The sequence below is a fragment of the Bufo bufo genome, chromosome 4, assembly GCF_905171765.1.
Source record: "Bufo bufo chromosome 4, aBufBuf1.1, whole genome shotgun sequence".
Classification (NCBI taxonomy): domain Eukaryota; kingdom Metazoa; phylum Chordata; class Amphibia; order Anura; family Bufonidae; genus Bufo; species Bufo bufo.
The window spans coordinates 80,163,288-80,189,426 of record NC_053392.1 but is presented as its reverse complement, the minus strand read 5'-3'; the positions used below and the strand labels follow the sequence as shown (position 1 = coordinate 80,189,426).

At 46.2% G+C, this 26,139-nt stretch overlaps 2 protein-coding genes and 1 long non-coding RNA gene across 6 annotated transcripts in view; 1 reads left to right on the top strand and 2 right to left on the bottom strand.

The window, feature by feature from the left end:
• The window catches only part of MFSD2B (major facilitator superfamily domain containing 2B), a 65,399-nt gene extending 55,122 nt beyond the window's left edge, over positions 1-10,277 (bottom strand). For all 4 annotated transcript variants that reach the window (XM_040427418.1, XM_040427419.1, XM_040427421.1 and 1 more), the window contains exon 1: positions 10,153-10,277. In XM_040427418.1, coding sequence (XP_040283352.1) covers positions 10,153-10,230 — 78 coding nt within the window. In that variant the 5' untranslated portion in view covers positions 10,231-10,277. The remainder of the gene's footprint in view (positions 1-10,152) is intronic.
• Positions 904-15,597, top strand: LOC120997372. The gene is made up of 3 exons (XR_005778159.1): positions 904-913; positions 10,016-10,019; positions 14,524-15,597. It is a non-coding gene; the product is annotated as an uncharacterized LOC120997372 (long non-coding RNA).
• Positions 15,018-26,139, bottom strand: part of UBXN2A (UBX domain protein 2A) — a 30,553-nt gene continuing 19,431 nt past the window's right edge. The window contains exons 6-7 of the mRNA XM_040427422.1: positions 23,900-24,061; positions 15,018-16,232 (exon numbers count right to left, since the gene is read on the bottom strand). Of these exons, the coding sequence (XP_040283356.1) occupies positions 16,043-16,232; positions 23,900-24,061 (352 nt within the window). The 3' untranslated portion in view covers positions 15,018-16,042. The remainder of the gene's footprint in view (positions 16,233-23,899; positions 24,062-26,139) is intronic.

The following is a 26,139-nucleotide window of genomic DNA, read 5'->3' as shown; positions in this document are numbered from 1 at the left end:
AAATGTATTTGTAGGATGCCATTCACCTGACGGGTGCCACAAGAGTGTCCTTTGGCACCTGGGGGGATGGCCTATGGCGGTAGACCTTTTATTCAGCCGTATGCACTTGAATGGGACAAGGCTGCAATACTCAGAAACGGCGCTATGAAAACTGCGGCAAAAAAAATTGAAAACGGAACTACACTCATAATTATAGTAAAAATATTTGCACCTGCAAAACTATATCTAAAATACTAAGTTAAAGGGGTGTTCCCATCTGGGACACTGACGGCATATCGCCTTTTACCCGATAGATTATATAGTGTCTTGGTTTTGTGTATTTTTGCATGACCGTGGCGTGACCGCTCTGACTCTCTGCGACCAGGAGGAGCTGTGTGAGTGACACATGCCGTTATCTGTCTGCCCCATGAACATGCGAGCAGTCAGTTCACAGAAAGAGACAAGAAGATTTCCTCTATTAGTCGGTCTATGGGAAGGTGCGGATGAGAGATAAGAGGAGGGCTCTGCATATCTGCTGCCACGCGTTTCCCAGTATCTATAGTAATGGTGTTTAGTAAGCAAAGTCACTAAAAACTACTTGGTGGGGAGTCAGCAGCACACCCGGCTGAACCTGTGGCTGATCGACAGAAGAGAATTATTGGGATAATGACAGAGGAATTCACTTATATTTAGCAACCAGAGTCAGGTAGATGCTGCTAAAGCAAAGAAAATAACAGGATTCATTAGAAGAGGTACAGATGCATGTGACAAGTCAGAGCGGACATGGAATATTGGGGTGGATTTAGTATGCCGACTGACAGATCTGGTGCATGTAGTAAGGAGTTAATCACTTTTCAGTGCAGGGAAAGTGTTTGGGGCATGGGTTTAAGTGATGTGTAGGCCACATGGTGTGCTGCGGGGGCGGCAGGTCACTGTCCTGAAGAGCGCACAGGTGCTGGACGAGGAAGTAGAGGCACACTGTTCTGCAGGCTGGTAAGGGCCCCTGGGGCCTCCAGATCCTTGCATGGAGCTAAGGATACAGAGGTCGCCGCAGAGGCCATTGATTAACTGTTATTAATACTTCACCGAATATTAAAGGGGTTGTCTCATCTCAGACATTGATGGCATATCACTAGGATAAGCCATAACTGTGAGATAGTAGCGGGTCACAGAGGTGGGACCCGCACCTATCTCCATGCCATGAAATTGAAAGACAGCCCAGCGGGTTCTCCATTCATACAGTCCTGATCTAAAGTTTAAGAGCACTTGAAAAAGGGCAAAAAATCCTATTTAGCATGGCTGGATCTTAACAAGGTTCCAAGTAGAGCTTCAACATGCAACAAGAAGAAATGGGAGTGAGACACAACATTTTTTGAGCATTCAATTAATAAAAACAACAAATAAACTGAAACAGGCTGTTTTTCAGCTGATCAAAAGTTTAGGACCACACCTCCAAAAAAAACTAACCCCCCCAAAACAGAAATCCAACTTCCAAACATGAACTCAGTAATGAGTAGCTCCGCCGTTATTGTTTATCACTTCAAAAATTTGTTTCGGCATGCTTGATGCAAGCGTTTCCATGAGGTGAGTGGGAACATTTCTCCAAGTGGTGAAGACGGCCGCACGAAGGCCATCTACTGTCTGGAACTGTTGTCCATTTTTGTAAACTTCCCTTTCCATCCATCCCCAAAGGTTCTCAACTGGATTTAGATCAGGGGAACACACAGGATGGGCCAAAAGAGTGATGTTATTCTCCTGGAAGAAGTCCCTTGTCCTGCGGGCATTGTGTACTGTAGCATTGTCCTGTTGAAAAACCCAGTCGTTACCACACAGACGAGGGCCCTCAGTCATGAGGAATGCTCTCTGCAACATCTGGACATATCCAGCGGCCGTTTGACGCCCCTGCACTTCCTGAAGCTCCATTGTTCCACTGAAGGAAAAAGCACCCCAGACCATTATGGCGCCCCCTCCACTGTGGCGCGTAGAAAACATCTCAGGTGGGATCTGCTTGTCATGCCAGTAACGTTGGAAACCATCAGGACCATCAAGGTTACATTTTTTCTCATCAGAGAATAAAACTTTCTTCCACCTTTGAATGTCCCATGTTTGGTGCTCTCTTGCAAAGTCCAAACGAGCAGTTCTGTGGCATTCAAGGAGACGAGGTCTTTGAAGACGTTTTTTGTTTTTGAAGCCCTTCAGTCTCAGATGCCATCTGATGGTTATGGGGCTGCAGTCAGCACCAGTAAGGGCCTTAATTCGGGTCGAGGATCGTTCAGTGTCTTGACGGACAGCCAATTGGATCCTCCGGCTCAGTGCTGGTGAAATGTTTTTGGGTCTTCCACATTACTTTTTTGTTCCATAACCCTCAGGATCATTTAGGAAATTCCAAATGACTGTCTTACTGCGTCCCACCTCAGCAGCGATGGCGCGCTGTGAGAGACCCTGCTTATGCAGTTCAACAACCCGACCACGTTCAAAAAGGGAGAGTTTTTTTGCCTTTGCCATCACAACGTGTGACTACCTGACAGAAAATGACAATTAATCCACATCTTTGCACAGATTTGGCCTTTTAAAGGCATGTGGTCCTAAAATTTGGATCAGCGGAAAAACAGCCTGTTTCAGTTTAATCGTTATTTTCAATTAATTGAATGCTCAAAAAATGTTTTGTCTCACTCTCATTTCTTCTTGTTGAAGCTCTACTTGGAACCTTGTTAAGATCCAGCCATGCTAAATATGATTTTTTGCCATTTTTCAAGTGGTCTTAAACTTTTGATCAGGACTGTAGCTATGGGAGTTTCAAAAATAGCTGAGCGAGCGCACTCAGTTATTTTTGGAAATATCATAGCGGTGAACGGAGGATGGCCCCACATGAGATGCTGCTCTCCGGGGGCCACGTTCTGGAGATAGGAGCGGGTCACAGAGTTGGAATTGAGGTTTGCGATGTACCAGGATTTTATTCATCCTTAATCTTTTTACTACATCGCACCTGCTATGTGTCTGGCCATCCACGGCCTCTTTGCTGTTTCCGCAGCATGTTTTCCGCAGCATGTTGCGCTCCATCGTCAACTTCCGGTGCCGACGTCAAGCCCTATGCGACTCACGATGCGTGTCACGGCACCAGAAGTGACATGGGCTGGAAGTCTGATGCGTTCCACAGTGCGTTCCGGAAGCCGGAATCCTTTTACCGGCGTCCGGACGCACTGAGCACAGACTTTAAATAGACGGCACCTTTACCGCCAGGGTTAGCTGGGCCCGGACCAGGTTCTTGTGGGAAATCGGCCAGTATCAAGACATGTAAGTTTGCTCCGATAATTCTATGCAGTGCCCAAGTATTGAGTGATCTTAATGCGTAGCTTTTATAGCCTGCAGGCACTTTACTGATATCTTTTCCATCTATATGTATTTTTTAGGTATCATTGATGGGCTTTGTATATTTCCATTCTGGCAACCCAACAACCTGTGCCTTCCTCTATCGGGCTTCTATAGCTAAGTATCTTTTATGTGTACCATCTTTGTTTGACTATTAACGTTTGGATTCATTACAATCATATACCTACCTCCTGATGAGCCTGACGAGTCTCAGGTGAAACGCGTCGAGGTTTGTGTATCGGTCCTGAGAGGGCTGGTGGCGCCCATTAATCTGGACCACCTTCCACTCTCCATATATATTTTTTGTAAATACTTCCGTATCACTTTTTTCCCTGATTAGGGTTTGCGTAGGGACTGGATAGCAATAGGTTCGGGGACAGGGAGCCTCCACCATTAGGGGGTCACCCTGGGCTAAGCAGTGTTTAGGGCATATAGGGTAAGCTTTCGTCTGCCCTGCCCTCTTTTAGACCCTGATCTTTTCGTCTTGAACCTATAGGCTTATATATCTCGTCACCGTTGAAAGTTTTTTTGTTGGGGTCACTACTCCCCTTTCAAAAAATAATTTTTGTTTAAATGTAGTACACAAATGTTGGTATATACATACCTATACCCGCACTATCATGATTAAAGGTATTTTTAAAAGTCACTAATTCTAATTCAATTTATTTAAAATAACTTGGGCCTTATTCTAAATTATTCTAACTGGGGGCACTATTCTAACTGGGGGCACTAATAGGGGGCATTATTCTAACTGGGGTCACTAATAGGGGGCATTATTCTAAATTATTCTAACTGTGGGCACTATTCTAACTGGGGGCATTCATTCTGGGGTATACGGATGGGGGCATTACTATTACTGGGGGGCATTAATATTACTGAGGCTCTAATGTGGACAGTATTAATTCTGGGTAGCACTAATGGGGCATTTATATTATTGGGAGCCAGAGTATGACAGCGACTTAACACCCCGTGTTAATCCACGCCCCACAGCCACACCACCTTTGGGTGTGGCTTAAAGGGCTTCTGTCACCCCACAAAACTCTTTATTTTTTTTTGGATAGTTACATTCCTTATAGCGCGATATAGGAGAATATAATCTTATTACTTACTTTCATGCGGCCGTTTCTTTAGAAAACGAAGTTTTATAATATGTAAATCCGGTCTCTACCAGCAAGTAGGGCGTCTACTTGCTGGTAGCCGCAGCAGAAAACCGCCCCCTCGCCGTGTTGATTGACAGGGCCAGCCGTGATCTCCTCCTCCGGCCGGCCCTGTCAGTATTTCAAAAATCGCGCGCCTCTGTTCATTCGGTGCAGGCGCTCTGAGATGAGGAGGCTCGTCTCCTCAGAACTCCCTCAGTGCGCCTGCGCCGATGACGTCTTCTCTTTCAGTGATGTCATCGGCGCAGGCGCACTGAGGGAGTGCTGAGGATACGAGCCTCCTCATCTCAGAGCGCCTGCGCCGAATGAACACAGGCGCGCGATTTTTGAAATACTGACAGGGCCGGCCGGAGGAGGAGATCACGGCTGGCCCTGTCAATCAACACGGCGAGGGGGCGGTTTTCTGCTGCGGCTACCAGCAAGTAGACGCCCTACTTGCTGGTAGAGACCTGATTTACATATTATAAAACTTCGTTTTCTAAAGAAACGGCCGCATGAAAGTAAGTGACAAGATTATTATATTCTCCTATATCGCGCTATAAGGAATGTAACTATCCAAAAAAAAAAAAAAGAGTTTTGTGGGGTGACAGAAGCCCTTTAACGTGGCCGGTATTTTTTGTTGGGAAAGGTGGCAACCCTAGGTGAGGCTAATATATATTCTACAGTCAATCTGAGTCAATATTCACTGAAAAGGCGATTAATTGAACAAATATGATTAATTGCCCAGCCCTATCACATCTCTACAATATTGTATAAGATGGCTTTGAAGGTTCCACACAAGTGTAGTCACATCTGGTGGAACTGGTATAAGCTGAGGGAGGGGGGTTGTTAAAGGAGTTGTCACTTTAGGAAATGGCATTTATCATGTAGAGGAAGTTAATAGCAGGCACTTACTAATGTATTGTGATTCTCCATATTGCCTCCTTTGCTGGCTTGGTTCATTTTTCCATCACATTATACACTGCTCATATCCAGGGGTTACGACCACCCTGCAATCCATCAGTGGTGGTCGTGCTTGCACACTATAGGAAAAAGCACCAGCCTATATGCGCTCCTGTGGTCCTGGCCACCAGTGAGGCCAGCACGACCACTGCTGCTGGATTGCAGGGTTGTTGTAACCATGAAAATGAGCAGTGTATTTTTTAAGGAAGTTGAAAAAACGTGCAGCAACCCAAGCGGAGTCACAGTGCGCCTGTCTGCTCCACCTTTTAGACTGATTCTAGGAGCAGTAAATGTAAATGTATCTTCATTGAATTTGGCTACATTCCGCTTTTAACTGACATTTTTTTTCACTGATGCCTTTCTGAGAAACGGATGTTAAAAACGGTCCCCTTCTTGTGTTTGGGGGCTGTCGGTCAGTGAAAACAGACATAATAGAATATATCCTATTTATTGATGTCCATTATTTACTGGCCGCACCGTGCAAATAATCCCAAAGACGTGTGGCCTTACTTCTCTTTTTTTCTCTGTCCGCTCTACCCCTTGCACCCGTAGGGCCTGTTCACATCTTGTTTTTGCTGTACATGAAGCGGATACATTTAGACATACAGTAAAAAAAAAAAAAAAAACATATACAAATGTATGCAATTTTTTGCTTATCTATCCTTTTTTTAACGTACATGTTTGATGGATGTGCATACGTTTCAATACGTTTGTGTCAGTTTTTTTCTTAAAGGCCATGTACACCTTTGGGGGCAATTATTTATTATTGAATTGTACTTATTTTGAGCTAAAAATCATTTGGTCTTCAATTTCAATTGGTCTTTATTAAAAAATATGGAGCCCTTTTTTCTGTACAGAGATGACATGCTCTAATAGCTCTCTTTGCATTTTCTGTCTTTCCCGTCAGACCAGGAGCTGAGGGGCTCCTTATCTCTGCTCTCAGACCTTATAAACACCCATTTATAGCTCAGTTCTTAACTTATTGATAAGAATGTGGCTTAAAGGGGTTGTCCGGGATTGGGGACATTGGTGCTAATAGTACTAGAGTGACATACATATTACATACATGCATGTTCTACCTTTGCCACATATTTCTGAAGCTCCATTTTCATATAGGAAATTCTTAGCCGGAAGTGACTGTTTTCTTATACTCGGTGACGTACTGGGTCTCTTGCAGGCGAGCTGAAGCCTCTTCTTCCGGCTGCTGAGGGAGCCCTGATGGGCGGGCTTTAGCGCTGCTCTAGCCAGTAAAACGGCTAGGGCAGTGCTAAAGCCCGCCCATCAGAGCCGGTGACATCACCGAACACACTGCTAGGCGGAAGCCTCCACCCGGCAGTGTGTTCGGGTCCATTCACACGATGTGCTATCCGGATCCGGAAATGCAGACCCGCACTTCCGGGTCCGCATTTCCGTTCCCGAAAAAAAATAGAACATGTCCTTTTTTTGTCTGCAATTGCGGACAAGATTAGGCATATTCTATTATAGTGCTGGCGATGTGCGGTCCGCAAAATGCAGAACGCACATTGCCGGTGTCCGTGTTTTGCGGATCCGCAAAACACACACGGATGTGTGAATGGACACTTATTATAAACAAAAGAGCCTTTGCCCTGCGCGATTTAGCGCAAAGGAGAGCATTGGAGCATGAACTGCTCTGATGCTCATGTCAGGGGGGCTGCCTGGGTGAAAATGGAGGGATGTCTGGGTTCAGCTCTGAACCCGGACAACCCCTTTAAATAAGGTTATATGAACTCTCAGTACTTTAGAGATAAGGGTTATTAGATGACCGGTGTTCCGTTATATTTCCCTACCTCGTGAGATTTCCCTACCCTCGTCACTTCCGGCCGCACCGGACATGACATGAGGAGGTTTGGCGCGCCGCGCAGGCGCACGATGACGGGGTAGGGACACCGGCCAAGCCTGCGCATGCGCCGGGAGCCTCCACAGCTGTTAGGGAAGAGAAAAATTACGGGCCAGTGCTTTTTCCCTACCCTAACAGCTGGAGAGGCTCCCAGCACATGCGCAGTGTCGGCCGGTGTCCAGCTGAGAACATCCATCCGATCACTGCGCCTGCGCACTGGCCCGCAATTTTTCCCAACACTAACCGCTGGTAAAGCTCCCGGCACATGCGCCTGCACGGCGCGCCACACCTCCGGCACGGCCGTATCACAGCAGGAGGTGACGAGGGTAGGGAAATCTCACGGGTAGGGAAATATAGCGGAACACCGGCACAAAGTGAAAGTGCCAGTCACACAGCTAGAAAAACAGTTAACCCTTTGTGACAGAATGGCTTACTATTTTTAATAAAGGCCAACTGAAAATATGATTTTTAGCCCAAAATGAGTAAAATGCAATCATAAACAAAAAATTGCCTCCGAAGTGTACATAGCCTTTAAACCTTAGTTTTTTTTTAAATAAAGATTTGAAGTGTATAAAAGGAAGCATTGTTTTACGTTTCCAACAGTCTCCATTTCACTGCAATGTAAAAATGTTTCTATACATTTTTTTTCTTGCAGGACAGAAAAGCGTTTGCCCGATTATAGTTGATGGGTACGTCATAAGGTTTATCTGTTTACAAACGTATCCGTTTGATGTGAACAGCCCCTTAGACACTTAAAAATCATTTTTCTAAACTTTACAAAGAAATTTGCCCCCACAGCCCCCATTTCTACCGCGCTTTAAATTCACTGTATTCGCACATTGCGGACTTCTCGGCGGTCTACGGGCAGGAGAACAGACATTAAAAAAAAAAATCTGTTTTTGTGTTCACCCTTCGGTATAAATATTTTAATATTGCAATTTTGGACGTGGAGATTAGTGTTGAGTGAATCGAACTCCACAAAGTGGAATTTGATCCAAATTTCTGGGAAAATTTCGATTCGCCGCAAAGCCGAATTTCCTTCGTGGTAACGAATCAATTTTCCCTGGATGGTGGTAAAATATAAAAAAAAATAATCATACTTACCTATTCCGTTTGAGGGCGAAGAGCCGGGCGTCGCCATTTTGATTGAAGATCTTGCGCGAAATCCCATGCGCGGTGATGTATGACGTCACCACGCCAGCTGGGCCGCATAAGGTTTCGTGCTAGATCTTCAGTCAAGATGGCGGCGGCTGGCTCTACACGATCAATGGATGGGGGATAAGTATGATTTTATCATTTTTACACTTTGTTATTAATGTCAGATGCCGTGATCAGCTATGAACGCGGCATCTGAGGGGTACAATGGCGCAATCGCCGGTCCCTGTGATTGCACCCACTACTTACAAAGAAATGCGTGAAGCGATTATTTTTTTTTAATTCGGCAAAGAAATACTAATGATCTTTTTTTTTTTGTTAATTTTTATTTTTAAAATGCAAAAGGAGGTAATTTTAATTTTGAATCCTTTTGGGTTTCTTCTTTTTAGCCCCTCTAGGGGGAGTAAACATGTGATGACTAATACCATAGACTGCAATCTAATAGTATAGCAGTGCATGGTAATATCTACGTGGAACTGTCCCATTACAGTAACTGCTGGGGCCCCCGCTGATCACAAGAACAGGGGCCCCCTCCGATGTCACAGTCACAACCTACCACTACATCCGAGTAGCTCAGGGACCCGCGGGGACAGCAGGAGCAGGCACCCGCCAGCCATGGCGCCAGACTCGACTACCACCGTATACGTACAGGGGGTGTCAGGAAGGGGTTAATGGGGGAAGAAGGGGGGTAAGGTGGAAAAAAAAATGATAGCGCCACAATTGTTACAGTCTGTAGAATAAAATTATTATATTATGTACAGTGCCCCGCTAAATATAGTCCTGAGCCCCCTGCGGGGAGCTGACGTATAAGGCTACTTTCACACTTGCGTTGTAATTTCCGGTATTGAGATCCGGCAGAGGATCTCAATGCCGTAATTAAACGGATCCGTTTTGATTTTGCACATCAGGATGCATCCGTTCCGTTAGGATGCGGTTGTGTGAAATCAAAAAACATTTTTAAAAAAAACGGATCCGGCACTAAATACATTGAAAATCAATGGGGGACAGATACGTTTTTTTTAGACTCCTAAAGAAAAGTGGATCCGTCACATTGTTTTCAGTGCCGGATCATTTTTTTTTTTTTCGGACACAAAACCACAGATTGCTTCACAAAACGGAATACTGCCGGAGCGGAAGACATCCTGAGCGGATCTCTTTCCATTCAGAATGAAAACGTTTTTTTGCCCGGTATTGACATCCTCTGCCGGATCTAAATACCGGAAAGCACTGACACCAATGGGGGACCATACCGGATACACCACCCCCCCCCCCCCCCCATGATATCTGCATGCTCTCAGATACGATTAACCCTTTAATAACTGAATAATACAAAAAGTTCTGCAACTTGGACCGTTTGTTCCATTGTTTTTCCCTGCTTGCGGTCAGTGAATAGGAACATTTCCATTCTGGTCAGTTTGTTACAATGTATCGGCGCAGATATGCACTCCTGTCACCGGGATATATTCCTGATGTATGCGCCTTTGACTGGAATCCAAACTGGATGCAACTGTAGCAAACCTTCAGCTGTGAGATGTATGTATTCTGAGGGGTTGAGGAGAGTGATGATGAGGGGGATGTATATAACGGACAGTGTGCACAGGGCTTATATATGTCATCTAAAAGACTAGGAGATAACAAGTACCGCAGAACTACAAGTCTCAGCAATGCACTGCCAGAATATCTGACACTCACCTGGCGCGCCGAGTATTGGCGGGGCAGCCTCTTGCTGTTGGCGGTCGGTGTGCTCAGCTCCGCGGCGCTCTCTTCCATGTCAGGAGCGGAGTGTGCGGGACAAGTGCAGTGCGCCCTGCGGCCACCAGAGGGCGAGAAGGAGGCTTCCTATAGCATTGGAGCTGCCCCCTGGAACTTCTATAGATGATGGGCACGGACCGGGCAGATGCCTACACAATATATATATATATATATATATATATATATATATAAAATCAGCCCTTACCTCCTTAAAGCCGTCCATGTGAAGGGGTGGCATCAGGGGTGCACCACCAATGAGGCGATCTCCTCAGGCAGCAGCCTAATTTTCAGAGACCCCCTGCAAATTTGGTATTTTCAGGGCCAAAAATGGGCAGAGCTTATGTAAGGCCCACCCATAAATTAGGTGTGGACCGGTGTGATCCTGAGGTGTTTCGGAGGGTAGCAGCCATACAGATATGTCAGATTGTCTCAGGCAGATATGGAAATGATTACAGGTGTGCTCTGATTAGACACTGGATGTTGCCACAAGAGGGCGCAAAAATGTTTCCCCCGCTGTCCTATAAAACCGCTCTCAGAGGCTACTTTTGGGTAGTGTACCTCTTGGTGAAAGATCACTGCTAGACATGCTTCTACAATGCACTTGAAGACATTTTGCCCAGTTAACAGTTGTGAGGGGGGCACCTAATTGTGGCTTCTCTCAGTACAAACTGCCCACCATCCAGGACAGTGATGGCAGACCTTTAGGTTCACCAGCACCGATCTAGGCCCTTCTGACCCAGCTGTTAGAAGCAGTAGTTACGTGAGAGTACGCACACATGGCAAACGGACAGCGAAGAGCAGACCACCAGTAGACCGACAAGCACAAGCAGCACCCACAGTTTCGTTGTCCACCATCCAAATACAGGTGACCCCTTCATTACACACCCTCGTCTCTGCCCGGACCATTTCCAGGAGGAAAATTTGGTGGTTTGGCACCCATTACATGTTGTCTACGTTTGCAGTGGTGTTGTAAACAAGAAACCTGGACTTCCATGTACTGGAACCATATTATCTTTAGAGACAAATCCAGGTTCTGTTTGGGATCCCAATGCGGTCGGATTCCAGTATGGAGGCCTCGTGGTGGGCGCTTCAACCCTGCCTTTGCTGTGGAGGACCCACTGCCCCAACTGCGGGTGGGATGATCTGGGGCATCATCATATACGACAGTCGGTCACCCCTAGTAGTGATATGAGGGACACTGACAGCTCAGTGATAAGTGCAGGACATCCTGCCACCACATGTGTTCCTCTCATGGCAGGGCTTCCAACTGGCATCTATCAGATGATGCTCACCACACACAGCAAGGGTTTCCCAGGAATGTCTCCACCAGATTACAAGACTTCCTCAGCTGCCCGATCACCAGATTTATCACTGAGCATTTATGGGACCAGCTGGGACGTCAGCTTCACCGACCTACAAGTGTGCAGGATCTACAGACCAACCTATAACATCTGTGGGCAAATATACTGCAGGATACCATACAGAACCTGTATGCCTCCATGCCCAACCGTATCTCATCTTATGTCTAGTCTAGAGGCCGTATCTCATCTTGTAGCCAGGCTACAGGCCGTATCTCATCTTGTAGCCAGGCTACAGGCCGTATCTCATCTTGTAGCCAGGCTACAGGCCGTATCTCATCTTGTAGCCAGGCTACAGGCCGTATCTCATCTTGTAGCCAGGCTACAGGCCGTATCTCATCTTGTAGCCAGGCTAGCAGCATCCAACAGGGTCCTAGTGCCTCCTTTAAATTGTAGTATTCCTTCCCCCAATAACCTCCTCCATTCGCTGTAAGATTGCAATGACGTTTATCATTACATTCCAACAATTTCCTGGGGCATTATATATTTCTGTCAGTGTATGATGTAGTATCAGTCTCCGCACTGGTGGAAGAAAGGAAACGGTTACTTCCATGCCCTGCTCTTTGATGCAGACGCCACAAACTAGGGATCGACCGATTATCGGTTTGGCCGATATTGAGGATTTTGAACGTTATCGGCATCTATTTTGCCGATATTCCGATAACGTATGGGGAACACATATCGCGCTGCTCTCAGCGCTCTCTGTGTTCCCTCCGCAGCACAGGGGAGAAGGAAGCAGTGTCTCCTCCCCCTGTGCTGCTGCTGCCGCCAATGAGGGGATAGAACATAAGAGGAGGGGAGGGGCTGTGGCCGCTGCGCCACCAATGAAGATAAGCCTTTCATTCATTCATATATATACAGGAGGCGGGAGCTGGCTGCAGAATCACATAGCCGGCTCCCGACCTCTATGAGCAATAGCTGCGGTCCGCGGTAGTTAACTCCTCAGGTGCCGCGGATCGCAGCTACTGCTGATAGAGGTCGGGAGCCGGCTATGTGATTCTGCAGCCAGCTCCCGCCTCCTGTATATGAATGATCGAGAGACTTATCTTCATTGGTGGCGCAGTGCGCCCCCCACCCCCATCCCAATCCCGGCCAATAGTAAAAACATTGGTGGCGCAGTGCGCCCCCCCCCCCCCACCCAGTATTAATCATTGGTGGCAGTGGCCACAGGATCCCCTCTCCCCTGCTCCTCCGATCGGAGCCCCAGCTGTGTAAGCCTGGGGCTCCGATCGGTTACCATGGCAGCCAGGACGCTATTGAAGCCCTGGCTGCCATAGTCAGTAACCTTGCTGCTGTGTGCACAAAGCACAGAGCAGCAGGGACAGTGTGAGATCCTATTCACCCTGATAGAGATCTATCAGGGGGAATAGGACAAGGGTTCTAGTCCCTAAGGGGGCTAAAAGTTAGTAAAAAAAAAAAACAAAAAACACAAAAATATTAAGTATAAATGAAAAAGATTTATAAACAAAAAAAATACACATTAACAATAAACATATTAATTTTCAGCAGATTTGTGTAGGAATTTTTTTTCTTCTCAAAAATGAAAATTCCCAGAATATCGGTATAAATTATCGGCTATCGGCCTGAAAGTTCACAAATTATCGGTATCGGCCCTAAAAAAATCAATATCGGTCGATCCCTACCACAAACACTTAATTATGCTGCCTGCAGGATCAGTCCGGGCCCCTGACGCATCTCTCTGGATGAGATTGTGGGACCGAGTATGATTACACAGACTATAGGGAGCTTAGAGCAAACGGGGAACAGAGTGCGTGTGACACTATTTTCAGGGGTCATGTGACATAATTACATTCAGGACACTATAATAGGAGCAGACATGCTGGTACAGCGAGAAGCTCTAGATATCTTTGTGGCAAACCCTGCAGAGATGACGCATGGCTGGGAGAAGTCATCATGGTGGTCTGAACCGGATGAGGGGAGGAAAAAAAAAAAAAAAAAAAAGGGGGGAGACGCCACCTGCAAGTCACTAAATGTATATGTTTATTCTGCTGTTTGTTATGTCACATCTGATGAGTGTTGTAGTCATTTATATAGTCTACAGCGTGATGATGGGTGGTAGCATTGTATTTTGTGAAACAACAGTTTCCTGCATACATTTATACCGGTTTAGGTCATGCTGGGAGATGTAGTTTCACATTGAGCAGTGTGAGCATGTACCTTGCTTGGTATGGCACTGTATCTGTGCTACTCACTTATAAAAATAGGAAATGCCCACTTTGCTGCAAGAAGATCGCTCTCCCAAGCGGACATCTCTAGTGCCGGCCTTTTTCCTTTGAGAAGACCACCTCTCTAGAAAACCATTCTTTGTGGTCACCTCAGACAGGTTTCCCTGTATAGATGTAAATCTGTCCCCTAATGCTGCAACCACACACAAATACATAGCCCGTCTTGATAACCCCTGCACCGCCGGAGGACACCCTTCATTTAAGACCTGACGCACACCTAGATAAGGGGGTCAATTCCATTTTCAAAGTGAAAAGCAATTGTGGGAGGGGGGGATGGCAACGGGATAATTAACCATTTTGCACTTATATATATTAGAGTTTCTTGTGGTTGCTTGTACGATTGATTTATGCAAAGTTTAAAAAAGGTCACAAAACCCATGGTTGGCAACTTTTTTTTTGCACCAGTATTGTGGCCAAGGCTACTTTCACACTTGTAGCAGAGGATTCCGGCAGGCAGTTCCGTTGCTGGAACTGCCTGCTGAATCCATCAAAACGTATGCCAACTGATGGCATTTGTCAGAAGGATCCGTATGACAAATGCATTGAAATGCCGGATCTGTCTCTCCGGTGTCATCCGGAAAAGCGGATCCGTCATAAAAAAAAATTTCCCACATTTTTTGCGGTCTGAGCATGCACATACCACAATTCCAGATCCGTTTTGCTGGAACACTCGTGGCCGGATCGGCATTAATGCATTTCATGGGGAGAAAATGCCGGATCCGGCAAGTGTTCTGGAATTTTAGATGGAGATAAAACGTCAGCATACTGCGGAATTATCTCAGTCCTGAAAAGTCATAAAAAGACTGAACTGAAGACATCCTGAACGGATTGCTCTCCATTCAGAATGCATGGGGATAAAACTGATCAGTTCTTTTCCGGTATTGAGCCCCTAGGACGGAACTCAGTGCTGGAAAAGAATAACGCTGGTGTGACTGTACCCTTAGGGATAAAACCTTCCCCTGTGTTCCTGCAGCAGCTCTAAGCAGGCAGTAGTATAGGCAAATACCTTCATCAGTGCAACCGCTGTTACTGGCGTCATCCAGCTCAATACTTTTGACTGGGAGCACATCTAGAACAATCGCCAAAATGATCACACCATATGGTATATGTGGCATGTACCTGAGCCATGTAGGATTCACATCTGAGACCCAACACCAGAAGTGACACAGACACTTAAAGGAACAACAAGAAACCAAACAGCGGTAGCTTAAAATGTTTAATTTATAAAAACAGAACCTAAAAATATTAAAATGATCTCTACGCACTGCAATCTTTACAAGACGGCATGCTGATTAATAGACTTCAGCTCCCTTTTGTAATGAGCCACCAGCAGGGGGCTGACAAGGTGTTACACATTTATGTTGTCGAGCGCTGCAGGCCCCCTGCTGGTGAGCTGGAGTAATGCAGCAATTGTTTTAAAATCAGCAGAAAAATACTGCGTTCCCTTTCTACCTGATCTCAAATGCCCTGTAGGAAGGAAGGGAAATGTCATCATGATACTGCAGCCTGGAATCCAGGTGCTCGGGAGGAATATGCCTGCGTCAATAACAAAATTTAAGCCGAGGGTCAATGCAAATTTTTAAGGTGTACGGTTTTTGAGAGGTTGCCTCCAGCATTTTACGAATTTTATGGAGGCCAGAAAGTGCAGCCATATTGGTTGTCACTATTGAATTGAAGCGTCTAAGCAGATGATTAAATGCATCGTATATTAATTCATTTTACACAAATTTTACAACAGTCATCAGGTGAGGGGGAAATTATTTAGGAAAAAAAATAAAATAATTTCTCCCCATGTAGTTGGAAAGGGCATTTATTTTGTTTAATGCAAGCTGCGTCGTCGTCGCTACCGCCTTAATCCTGCATGCTCTGCTGGGAAATATACCAGTCATACCAACCAGTAATAATCTACTTATTGCCAAACAGAATATTGTAAAGCCATTGGGAGCAGAAAGGTCTGCAGAAGAAACCTGAGGGGTAGAAGCTGATGTGTGAGTGCACCCTGCGCACAGCAATCCAGGACCTCACAGTGTAACCCAGTGCAGGAGGTGTCTGCATACATGGCCAAAGATAGATGGCCGAGTCAGAGGATATGTACAGTCCGTTCACAGTGCTTCTCAGATCACACACACACACACACACACACACGTTTAAAAAAAAAAAAAAAGTCCAGAAAGTGCCAGCAGAGGGTGCCACCAACCACAGAGGGCATGAGATTAGCGCTTAGGTCTAAGAGTTCCTGAAAGTTTCGGTGGTTTTCTGCAATCTCTGCACCAGGACAGAATTTTGCAGCCGAGCCTCCTGAATGGTGACCGTCTCATCCAAAAGGTCTCGCAACGGGAAGGAGGTCGCCAGTGTGAAGGGGGTCTTCTCTGATTTACAAGGGATGCGTTCCACAAAATTCTTGACATCGCTGATCCTGAGGAAAGAGAAACAGGGAGAATGATTTACAGCGAGTGATAAAGAAAAAGTACAAGATACAATATTTGTTACTCCAATTGCCCCTTGCTCGGGGCAGCTTCCATAAAGGGCTAATTGCTATACACATAAATGTACATAATATACCTACCATGGAGGCGAGTGGCGACTTATATGGGGCCCGGCCCTGAATCTGTTCCCAACAGATTCACTGCATTTTCCAGCAGTCACCACTAGGGGGAGCTCAGTGCAAAGAAATTACCATTGATATGGTAACTATATAAATTCCTAAGGGCAGAGCTCCCTCTAGTGGTAGCTGCAGGCGGTTTGAGAATATACTGTGTGAAGGGCAGCAGATTTATCATCGTATTTATACCAGTTGGAGTTGGTGTAAATGCATTGAGAAAGAAGAATTTTTGTCTTACCTGTAAAATCCTTTTCTCGCAGAGTTCATTGGGGGACACAGAAGACCATGGGTATAGCTATTGCTACTAGGAGGCGACACTAACCCAAACATTGTGAGCTCCTCCTCTCAGCTATATCCTTAGTGCAGACACTGAGCTAATAAGTTTGTAGGAAAGCAGTAGGAGCAGCAACAGAAAATAATAAAAGGTAAGAAAGGCGAAGATGGATCAGAATCAAGAACCAGAGCGACCTATCAAGGAGAGCCAGCAATGTACTTACTGGGTGGGTGCTGTGTCCCCCAATGAACTCAGCGAGAAAAGGACTTTAAAAGGCAAGACAAAAATCCTACTTTCTCGCTCGTATCATTGGGGGAGGGATGTTAAAGAGCAGTACCATGGGGAGGGAACAAGACCAGAACAAATCCAAGGCCTCGCACAGAATTGCGGGGGGGAAAGACACACCCGGACCCCTGAAAAAGGACATGAAGAGCCATTACCAGGAAGGCCAGACAGAAAGCGTCTGAATACCCAGACACCCCGGCTGGGCAGAAGAACAGCCCCGTGGACATAAGCCATGGCTTAGGAGACTTTGGAAGTAGTGGAGAGCATACAGAATATGCACAGATGGACCAGAATGAAAACAAGTCAGGCGCCAGAGCAAACGGAGCGACTACGCAATGTACCGGAGAGAGAAAACATAGCCTGGGCCCAGAAGACTTCTAAGGAAGGTGATACCCAAAGACCAGCACGCCAGAAAAGACCCCCCCTAGAGTGATCAACAGTCACGACATGGCATGAGAAGAAAACAAACTGAAGATGGTGTCTGGATACCAAGGGCCAGCGAACGTGACAATACAAGAAGTAGGAGGTGTCAGAAGGCGACAACCCCCAACTCCATACCAGGCTGTCAAAGGAGAAGAGCACTCCAGCAGAACCATTAACAAATCAGGGCTAGAGAACCTGGATGTCAGGCATGACCATGGCCCACAAGAAAAGAATATTGAGGGAGAGAAGAGACACAATGGGAACAAGGAAGTGGGACCGACCCAAAAATAAATAAATTGGGGGAGTAACCTGGTAGGAAAAAAAGAGTGTCCTCCGGGATAAAAAAAAACAAACAAAACATCCCTTTTAGACCAACAGCCAAGGGGTTTGTCTCCCCAAGGAGAATGACAATGTGGTAAGCAGAGACAAGGAGAGGAGGACCTTAAGCTCCATGACAAGAGATAGAGAAGCCGTCTGATACCTATGGAAGGCTGCCTGAACTAGCAGACCTAACTGGAAACTAAAGAAAGTACCGAGACCAAGGGAACTGGTAGAAGTAACGTACATGTCTGAAAACATAAAAGTTGAGTAAACACATCAGACATTATCGACCGCCACTGCGGACCAACTCCGCCCAGAGAAGAAGAGAAATGTACAAAACGGCCAGACCGGAACCAGAATGGGATAAATACTGCGCCAGGAAGGGATTGTGGACGTCACCCACCACAAAGTCCCAGAAAAAAACGGCAATGGAACCATACCACCTGCGCAGATACTCCACAGCAGAAAGGGGGCCTACAAGAACCCAACGGCTATGGACACTGGCCAAGTAAGTAGAAACAGTATCTGGGGAAGTGCAACTACTCGCCTTGCGGAAGGGGAGAAGTAGAAGAGGCTGATACGGTTCAGTAGAGAACTAGTGTAAGTAGTGACCACAAGGACAGTACGACTGCCGTACCCGGTGGGGGAAGCAGTGCAGACAACTCACAGAGGCAAACTGTACAAGTGCATACCCAAACTTCCAGAGGGAGGGAACGCTGATGAACAAGGCGCTTAACCAGCGCCACAGAAAATCGGTAGGTTATACCAGGTACAGAAAACCGCAGTAGTGAGCAAACCCCTCACCTGTAGCATGGCTTGGTATGGGCATTTGCCCAGCGCTATAAGGAATAAGTGAACCGATCAGCCACCGCCTCAGGAACACCATACATACCATGCCTGGTAAATGTGTTGCAGAAAACTGCACGAAATCCCAGGGTCGATACCCCACATGGAGGAAGGGGATGCGGCAAGAGCCTCCGATGCCGCGCCCACTGACAATGCGTCCTGTAAGCCAGAACCAGAGACTGCCGACATTTGAAGGAAGAACGCAAAAACTCCCTCTGGGAAGGGGTCACACAATAGTGGCCACGGAACAGGAGTATCCCATAAAATCTGCAGCCAGTGCAAAGACTGCTTGATAGGGGAGGCCATACCAGCACCCATGGCCTCTCCAGAGGGGAGACTCCACCTGAAAATGAGGTCAGACAACAGTAGCCAACATGAACTGTTGGTAGCGCAATACTCCATCGGGAAAGGAAGAAAACTGGCAACCAGTGCAGCCGTTCCACCTACTGAAGGAGTGTGGACGCAGAGTGTGCCAAGGAAAAGCAACAAAATTAGAATGCTCTGCATGGAGAGGCATGTCGTGGGTCAACACCCTGGAAAGACAGAGGCTGCCATGTAGGCGCCTGACCCCAATCAGTACAACGACTACCTAAGGAAAAGGATAGTGTGAAAGTAGTCATAGTATCCCATGATACTGCCAAAATACCACCTATGACAGGGGGTAAGGCGATTGTCTGTGTCTAGAAAGACCACCCTTGGAAAAGGGATGGAACACGACAAGGGGATAATGCAATAGGACAGAAGATTCCAGAGGTAGTGGGAATACTCCGTCTATGGGCAGAGGGGAGCCTGACAAGATGTACAGTATCCACTGGTAGAACAAGTACCGCTGGTTGTGGAACTACCCTGCCGATGGAAGGAGGGTAATGCTACAGGATCTTGCAGAATGCAGGTGTGGTACCCATCTCCACCTAAGAAAGGCGGATAATGTAACAGGATAAACAGTTTCCAGTGGTAGTGGAGTTACTCTGCTGACGGAAAGAGGGAAACCCGACAGATGTACAGGGTCCACTGGTTGTGCAACTACTCCATCAATAGAAGGAGGGTAATGCAACAGGATCTACAGTATGCCACTGTGATGCAACTAGTCCGCCCATAGCATGTGGAAACCCAACCGGACAGAAGATAACCAGGATTAGTGCAATTACTCTGCCTAAGGAAGGAGAGTAATGCTACAGTTTGTATAGGATCTAGTGGTAGCACAATTACTCCATGGAATGAGGATAATGTCACAAAGTACAGTACCCAGTGTAAATACACCCACTACGGAAGGAGGGCAATGCTGCGCCTATGGAAGGAGGGTAATGCTACAGGCTGTACAGTATCCTAGTCGTAAGTAGCTAGCGGTAGGACGAGCACACCGCCCATCCACTGCGCCACTGGCTCCTCTGTAGAGAGGACACTGTAAGCCTAAACGTGGGGCACTACAAGCACTAAGATAACAAGCTGGTCACACACTGCTATAGGGCGATGGAAACTAAGCCCAAAATAGGAGCGGAGCTCCAAGGGTTAATAATAATAGCTGTGGGAATTACATGCAGCCCCAATCCAAATCAACCATTATAAGAGTGATGGGTAATTATTTTTCCCCCAGCCACAGAAGCACTGAGGGGGATAAGTAGGTTGGGGGCGGAGCTCAGTGGGCCGAAGATACGGGCGCAAAGTTTCGCACTCTGAGAGTACAGTCCCCGCCCCCCCCCCAAACACTCTGGGAGAAGGCCGCAGAGCCGGGGCATCGCATAGAGGTGGGGCGCACCGGAAGAACAGTGCACGGAGGGAGCGGGAGTGTCAGGGTGATCTTGCCCCCCCCCCCCCCCGAACAGAGGAGGCCAGGAACGGGTGGAGGCTGGCTGTAGTCTGCCTCTTAAGGACACTAAGCTAAAACCGATTAGCTCAGTGTCTGCAGGAGGGGTATAGCTGAGAGGAGGAGCTTAGTGTCGCCTCCTAGTGGCAACAGCTATACCCATGGTCTTCTGTGTCCCCCGATGATACAAGCGGGAAATATGCTGTTCAGAAGCACCTGTTGCACTTTTTCCGCCATAGTTGGAGGAGTCTTACTTTGTGTTCTGCGTTGCTGGTTTGATGCACGTGTACTTGGAAAGCAGGTGGGGGTGGAGGCCGGGAGGGGGCCTACTAGGTTTGCTCTGGAGCTCTATGAGATCTGTGTACACCCCCCTGCCCTAGAATAGTTTACATATAATACATTCTAGTAAAAGAAGCAGCTACTGAGGCCACCTGCTGGGCACATCTGGTACTGCTGCACCTAGAACACGTGCATTTTTATTTGGTTCTCTCTTTACCCCACGTTTATTGTGTTTCTTCTTCATATTTGAGTTGAATGTGGCCCAAAAGGTGCAAACAGGATACTGTAGTGTCTATCCTGAAGAATACCAGATTCCATCATAATGTACAAACACAACTCTTCAAGCCAAGCAGCTAAGTCTCCTCAACATTTCTGGAAAGCTGCCGATGGATCCTTCGGGGTCCATTCATACAGATTTTTTGGTGCCGATGTTGGCGGGTTTTCCACATCATAATCAACAGCAAAAAAAACATTTCAAGCAGGCTTCTATTCATTTCAATGGGAAGCAGCACTTGCTATGAATCGCACCTGAAATAAAATTATCAGCATGCCCTATTGTGGCGCAGAATCTGCCATTGACATGAATGTGAAGTGTCATAAAACTCGCAGTGCGTTTTTTGGTCCTGATCTGCGCCAAACAAAAAATTCAGTTTAGCATTGATGTTTATAAACCCTCAAAAAAGGCGTGAAAAAGGCACCTTGAAAACACACAAATCAGTACAGCTTCCACACCGATTTTGGAGGCGAATTTATAAAACCCGAATGTACCCTTATACTCATTAGGCCTCCATTTACCACAGAGTGACACCCCGCACCGAAATGAATGGGCTGGGGGTCTGATGGGCTTATTAACCGCCAGCAGCCTGCCCCTTAAACAAATGCAAGTTTGAAGTGGATCCGGCAGCTTCCGAGGACCCCCATGTAAAGGTAGTAAATTACAGATACAAATCTTACAAAAAAACCTGGTACTGCTCACAACGTTACATACCGAACCAGAAATCTAATTGTGGCCTCATTGTTAGGGCTCATGCACACCACCGTTGTTGCTTTGCGGTCTGCTGTTCCGTATCTTAGTCCTCTTCCATTCTTCCACAAAACATATCCGTATGGCTTCCGTTTTTGCGGATCGGAAACAGTAACTTATTAATCCCCAAACACATGAGCAATATGGGCTGGGCATAGCATTTCTACAGTATGGATCCGCAAAATACGGATGACATACGGATGTGTTCTGTGTGCGTTCCGTATTTTTTGCGGACCCATTGACTTGAATGGGGCCTTGGACCGTGATTTGCAGACAATAATGGGGCATGGAATACTTTTTTGTGGAACAGAAATACGGAAACGGAATGCACACGGAGTACCTTCTGTTTTTGCAGGGCCATTGAAGTGAATGGATCCGCAAAAAAAAAAAAAGGAACAGAAGTGGAAAGAAAATAAGTTTGTGTGCATGAGCCCTTAGCAATACATATGGTAACCAGACCGATTCTGTAATTCTCACTGACTTGAATAGAGTAGGGCTGGGGCTACGCGGAGTCTTTGCCGTGACGGCCAAAGATCGCAGTGTAGGGCTGCCTGCATCGCAACCAGTAAAAGTGAATGGGGAAGAACTGCAACCTGCAAGTGACCGTGACCACAACCTCACACTCGCAGCAGGTTTCCAACACTATCCCACTCATTTTCACACGCTGTGATGCAGGCAGCGCTACACTCCATTCTTCGACCGTATGCAAAGTCGCCTTGTAGCCCTAACCATAGGCTACTTTCACACTTGCTGCCGGATCCAGAAATCCTTATGCAAACTAATCATGTAGACTGATCCAGATCAGGATCAGTCTGACAAAAGCATTGAAATTCCGGATCCATCACTCCAGTGTCATCCGGAAAAACGGTTTCTGTATTTATTCTCTTCGCATTTTTAAAGGTCTGCGCATGCGCAGACCGGGAAACCAGATCCGGTTTTCCAGAACACTTGGTACCGGATCCAGCATTAATACATTTCAATGTGTTCCGGAATTTTGGCCGGAGAAAATACCGCAACATGCAGCAGTATTTTCTCCGGCCAAATACTGTAAGAGGGACTGAACTGAAGACATCCTGATGCATTCTGAATGGAGAGTAATCCGTTCAGTATGCATTAGGATAAAACTGAAGCTTTTTTCCCCCGGTATTGAGCCCCTAGGACAGAACTCAATACCGGAGAAGTATAACGCTAGTGCAACAGTACCCTTAGGCACATGCGTGGCCGCCTCTCCATTCAGTCTCTCTCTACATATGGCCACCTCAATCTTTCTCCAGACTATAGATATGGCCGCCTCGCCTGTTAGAAGTTTAGGGAACCCCAATTTTCTTGATAGGTCCACCTATAGCAGGGATCAGCAACCTTCGGCATTCCAGCTGCTGTGAAACTACAACTCCCAGTAGTCACACTTAACTTGGCTGTTCTTGTAACTCCCACAGAAGTGAAAGTAGGATATTGGGAGTTGTAGTTTCAGGACAGCTGGAGTGTCGGAGGTTGCCGACTACTGACTTATAAAAAAAAAAAATCCTTAAATGGTTTGTCCGGGCTTTTACTATTGATGACGTATCCTCAGGATAGGTTATCAATATCAGATTGGCGGGGATCCGACACCCCCGCCGATCAGCTGTATGAAGAGACGGCACGCGTTGTGCGCACGTGCAGTCTCCCGTCTATCTTCCTGTTCTCTGCTGCTTTGCCATAGCCAGCAGTGGTGAATAGGAAGAGACGGGAGACGGCACGTGCGCACAGTCTCTTCATACAGCTCATCGGCGGGGGTCCTGGCTGTCGGACCCCCGCCGATCTGATATTAATGACCTCTCCTGGACAACCCCTTTAATATGTGCAGTGGAGTAAGTTTAAAAACCTATGTGGGTTGTGTCATGCATTTTGCCATAGACTGCAGCAGAGGAAACCTGCATTGAAACCCCCCGAGGGGTACGCAGCAGATTTTACACTGTTTGATAAAGTTCTGTACGGTCTTATAGAATAACGGTGCAAATACAGCACAAACCAAAAGTGTCAGTGTAATAAAATCCATCACTGGCAGCTGTTGACAGTTTCCAAAGAGGAGCACGTCTCTTTTACGCTGCACATAACCAAAGCTGGCTGAAGGTGGAGTTTTCAATGTTAGACTATTCTACAGACAATGTATCAGACATTCGATAACAGGATGCCCACTCACACACTGACGATGACAGGACAATACTGTTGTAGCATTTCGCCATTACCTGTGTGTAGTATTAAATTTCTGAATGATCCTCTTGCCATCAGCGAGCCAGATCTTGACATTTGTCAGCGGTTCCCCGGCGTTCAGCTCAACAGTCGGAAGACTCTGTTCATCTCCATTCTCCAGACCATCTGCTGCTTTGGTAATTACTTTTGGGGTTGCACTGACGGAGGAAATGAGAGGACATCATAAGTATGTGTTCACCTTCCCACACTCCTCTGCAACATCACAAGCTGCATAAAATGAGACGTTTAACCCCTTCAGTACCACAGACAATATTCTGTGTATTTTCTTTAAAGGCGGGTGGATGGTCTTCTGGATATAATTTTTTGAAGTCACCCCATGTATTCTACTTCCTGTCCTGCCTTTTTAACTTGCTCTTTGTTTCGACCTTTAGCACGGCAAACAGTCTCGCCTAACTCTCTCAGTCCGACCATCACACATAAGGCTACTTTCACACTAGCGTTCGGGGCTCCGCTTGCGAGTTCCGTTTGAAGGGTCTCACAAGCGGCCCCGAACGGATCCGTCCAGCCCTAATGCATTCTGAGTGGATGCGGATCCGCTCAGAATGCATCAGTTTGGCACCGTTTGTCCGTCAATGGGGACGGATCCGTTTGAAGTTGACACAATATGGCTCAATTTTCAAACGGATCCGTCCCCCATTGACTTTCAATGTAAAATCAAAACGGATCCGTTTGCATTATCATGAACAAAAAAAAAAAATTTTTTTTTTTTTTTTGTTCATGGTAATGCAAACGGATCCGTTCTGAACGGATCTAAGCGTTTGCATTATAGGTGCGGATCCGTCTGTGCAGATACCAGACGGATCCGCACCAAACGCAGGTGTGAAAGTAGCCTTACACTGCTAAGTGCAATGGGCATCTTTATCTAGGTCCATCAAGAGAACAATAGAGCAGTCATATTCCCAATTCTATACCTACTGTTATCATGGGGATTGCCCTTCAGATAACACCTTTCCTTCACAGCAGCAGTAAAACGACAATGAATTACTCATCTATATAGGAGATCTTATCATTTGTGACTGATGCATTTCATTTAAGGGTTTAATACTACCAAAATGAGAGAAAAAAAAAAGCAAAAAATAAGTGTTTTCTGCGAATACAGAGTTTATAAAAATATCCCTTTCTGGTGGAAGAGTCCTTTTAAACAATGTTTTGTGTAATTTAATTCAATTTATTTTAACAATAATACACATGGTCATTGTGCTTTCTACAAAAATATCAACAGCACATGAATAGAAGAAACTTTGTTTAGAGAAGATACCTTTTTATCCCTCTAGCAGCTCACTTCCCTTCCCCCTCTATAGACTGAGGCCTCATGCACACGAACATATTTTCATTCCGTGTCATACGAAACCATTCATTTCAATGGGTTTTTTACGGATCCGTTGTTCCGTTTCTGTTTCCTTTTTCCATATGCCATATACAGTATACAGTAATTACATAGAAAAATTGGGCTCGGCATAACATTTTCAATAGATGGTTCAGCAAAAACGGAACGAAACGGATACGGAAGACATACGGATGCATTTCCGTATGTGTTCCTTTTTTTGCGGACCCATTGACTTGAATTGAGCCAAGCAACGTGATTTGCGGACAAGAATAGGACATGTTCCATCTTTTCACTGTATGGAAATACTGAAACGGAATGCACACGGAGACACTCCAGTTTTTTTTCTGAACCATTGAAATGAATGGTTCAGTATATGTACCACATACTGAACTCAAAAAACGGCCAGTATACTGAATGCAAAATACTATCGTGTGCATGAGCCCTTACGGACAAGGATAGGACGGTTCTATTAGGGGCCAGCTGTTCCCTTCCGCAAAATACAGAATGCACATGGATGTCATCCGTATTTTTTGCGGACCAGAAAAGCCATACGCTCGTGTGCATGAGGCCTAAGTCTGTGTGTGTTTCTCTGCACCCCCTCCCCCTCTCCATACTCTATGAGCAGTATGTAATCTGATTGCCCAGTCTTTTGTCTCACAACACATTGAGATTGTTAGTTTAAGAAGATGGGGAGAAAGAGAAAAACATTTTCCTCAGATAAAATATATTATAATTTTTCTTATCTTCATCTGTGCTATTGACTTGTGACATTTGTTGAGTGGTATGTAACTAGAGAGGAGAGAACCGATTTCTCTAATCAAGAAGAGTTCTGCACCTGAACATTCGCAAGTGGTGTAGTGGCACATACGCAGTCTCTGCTCCAGTGGC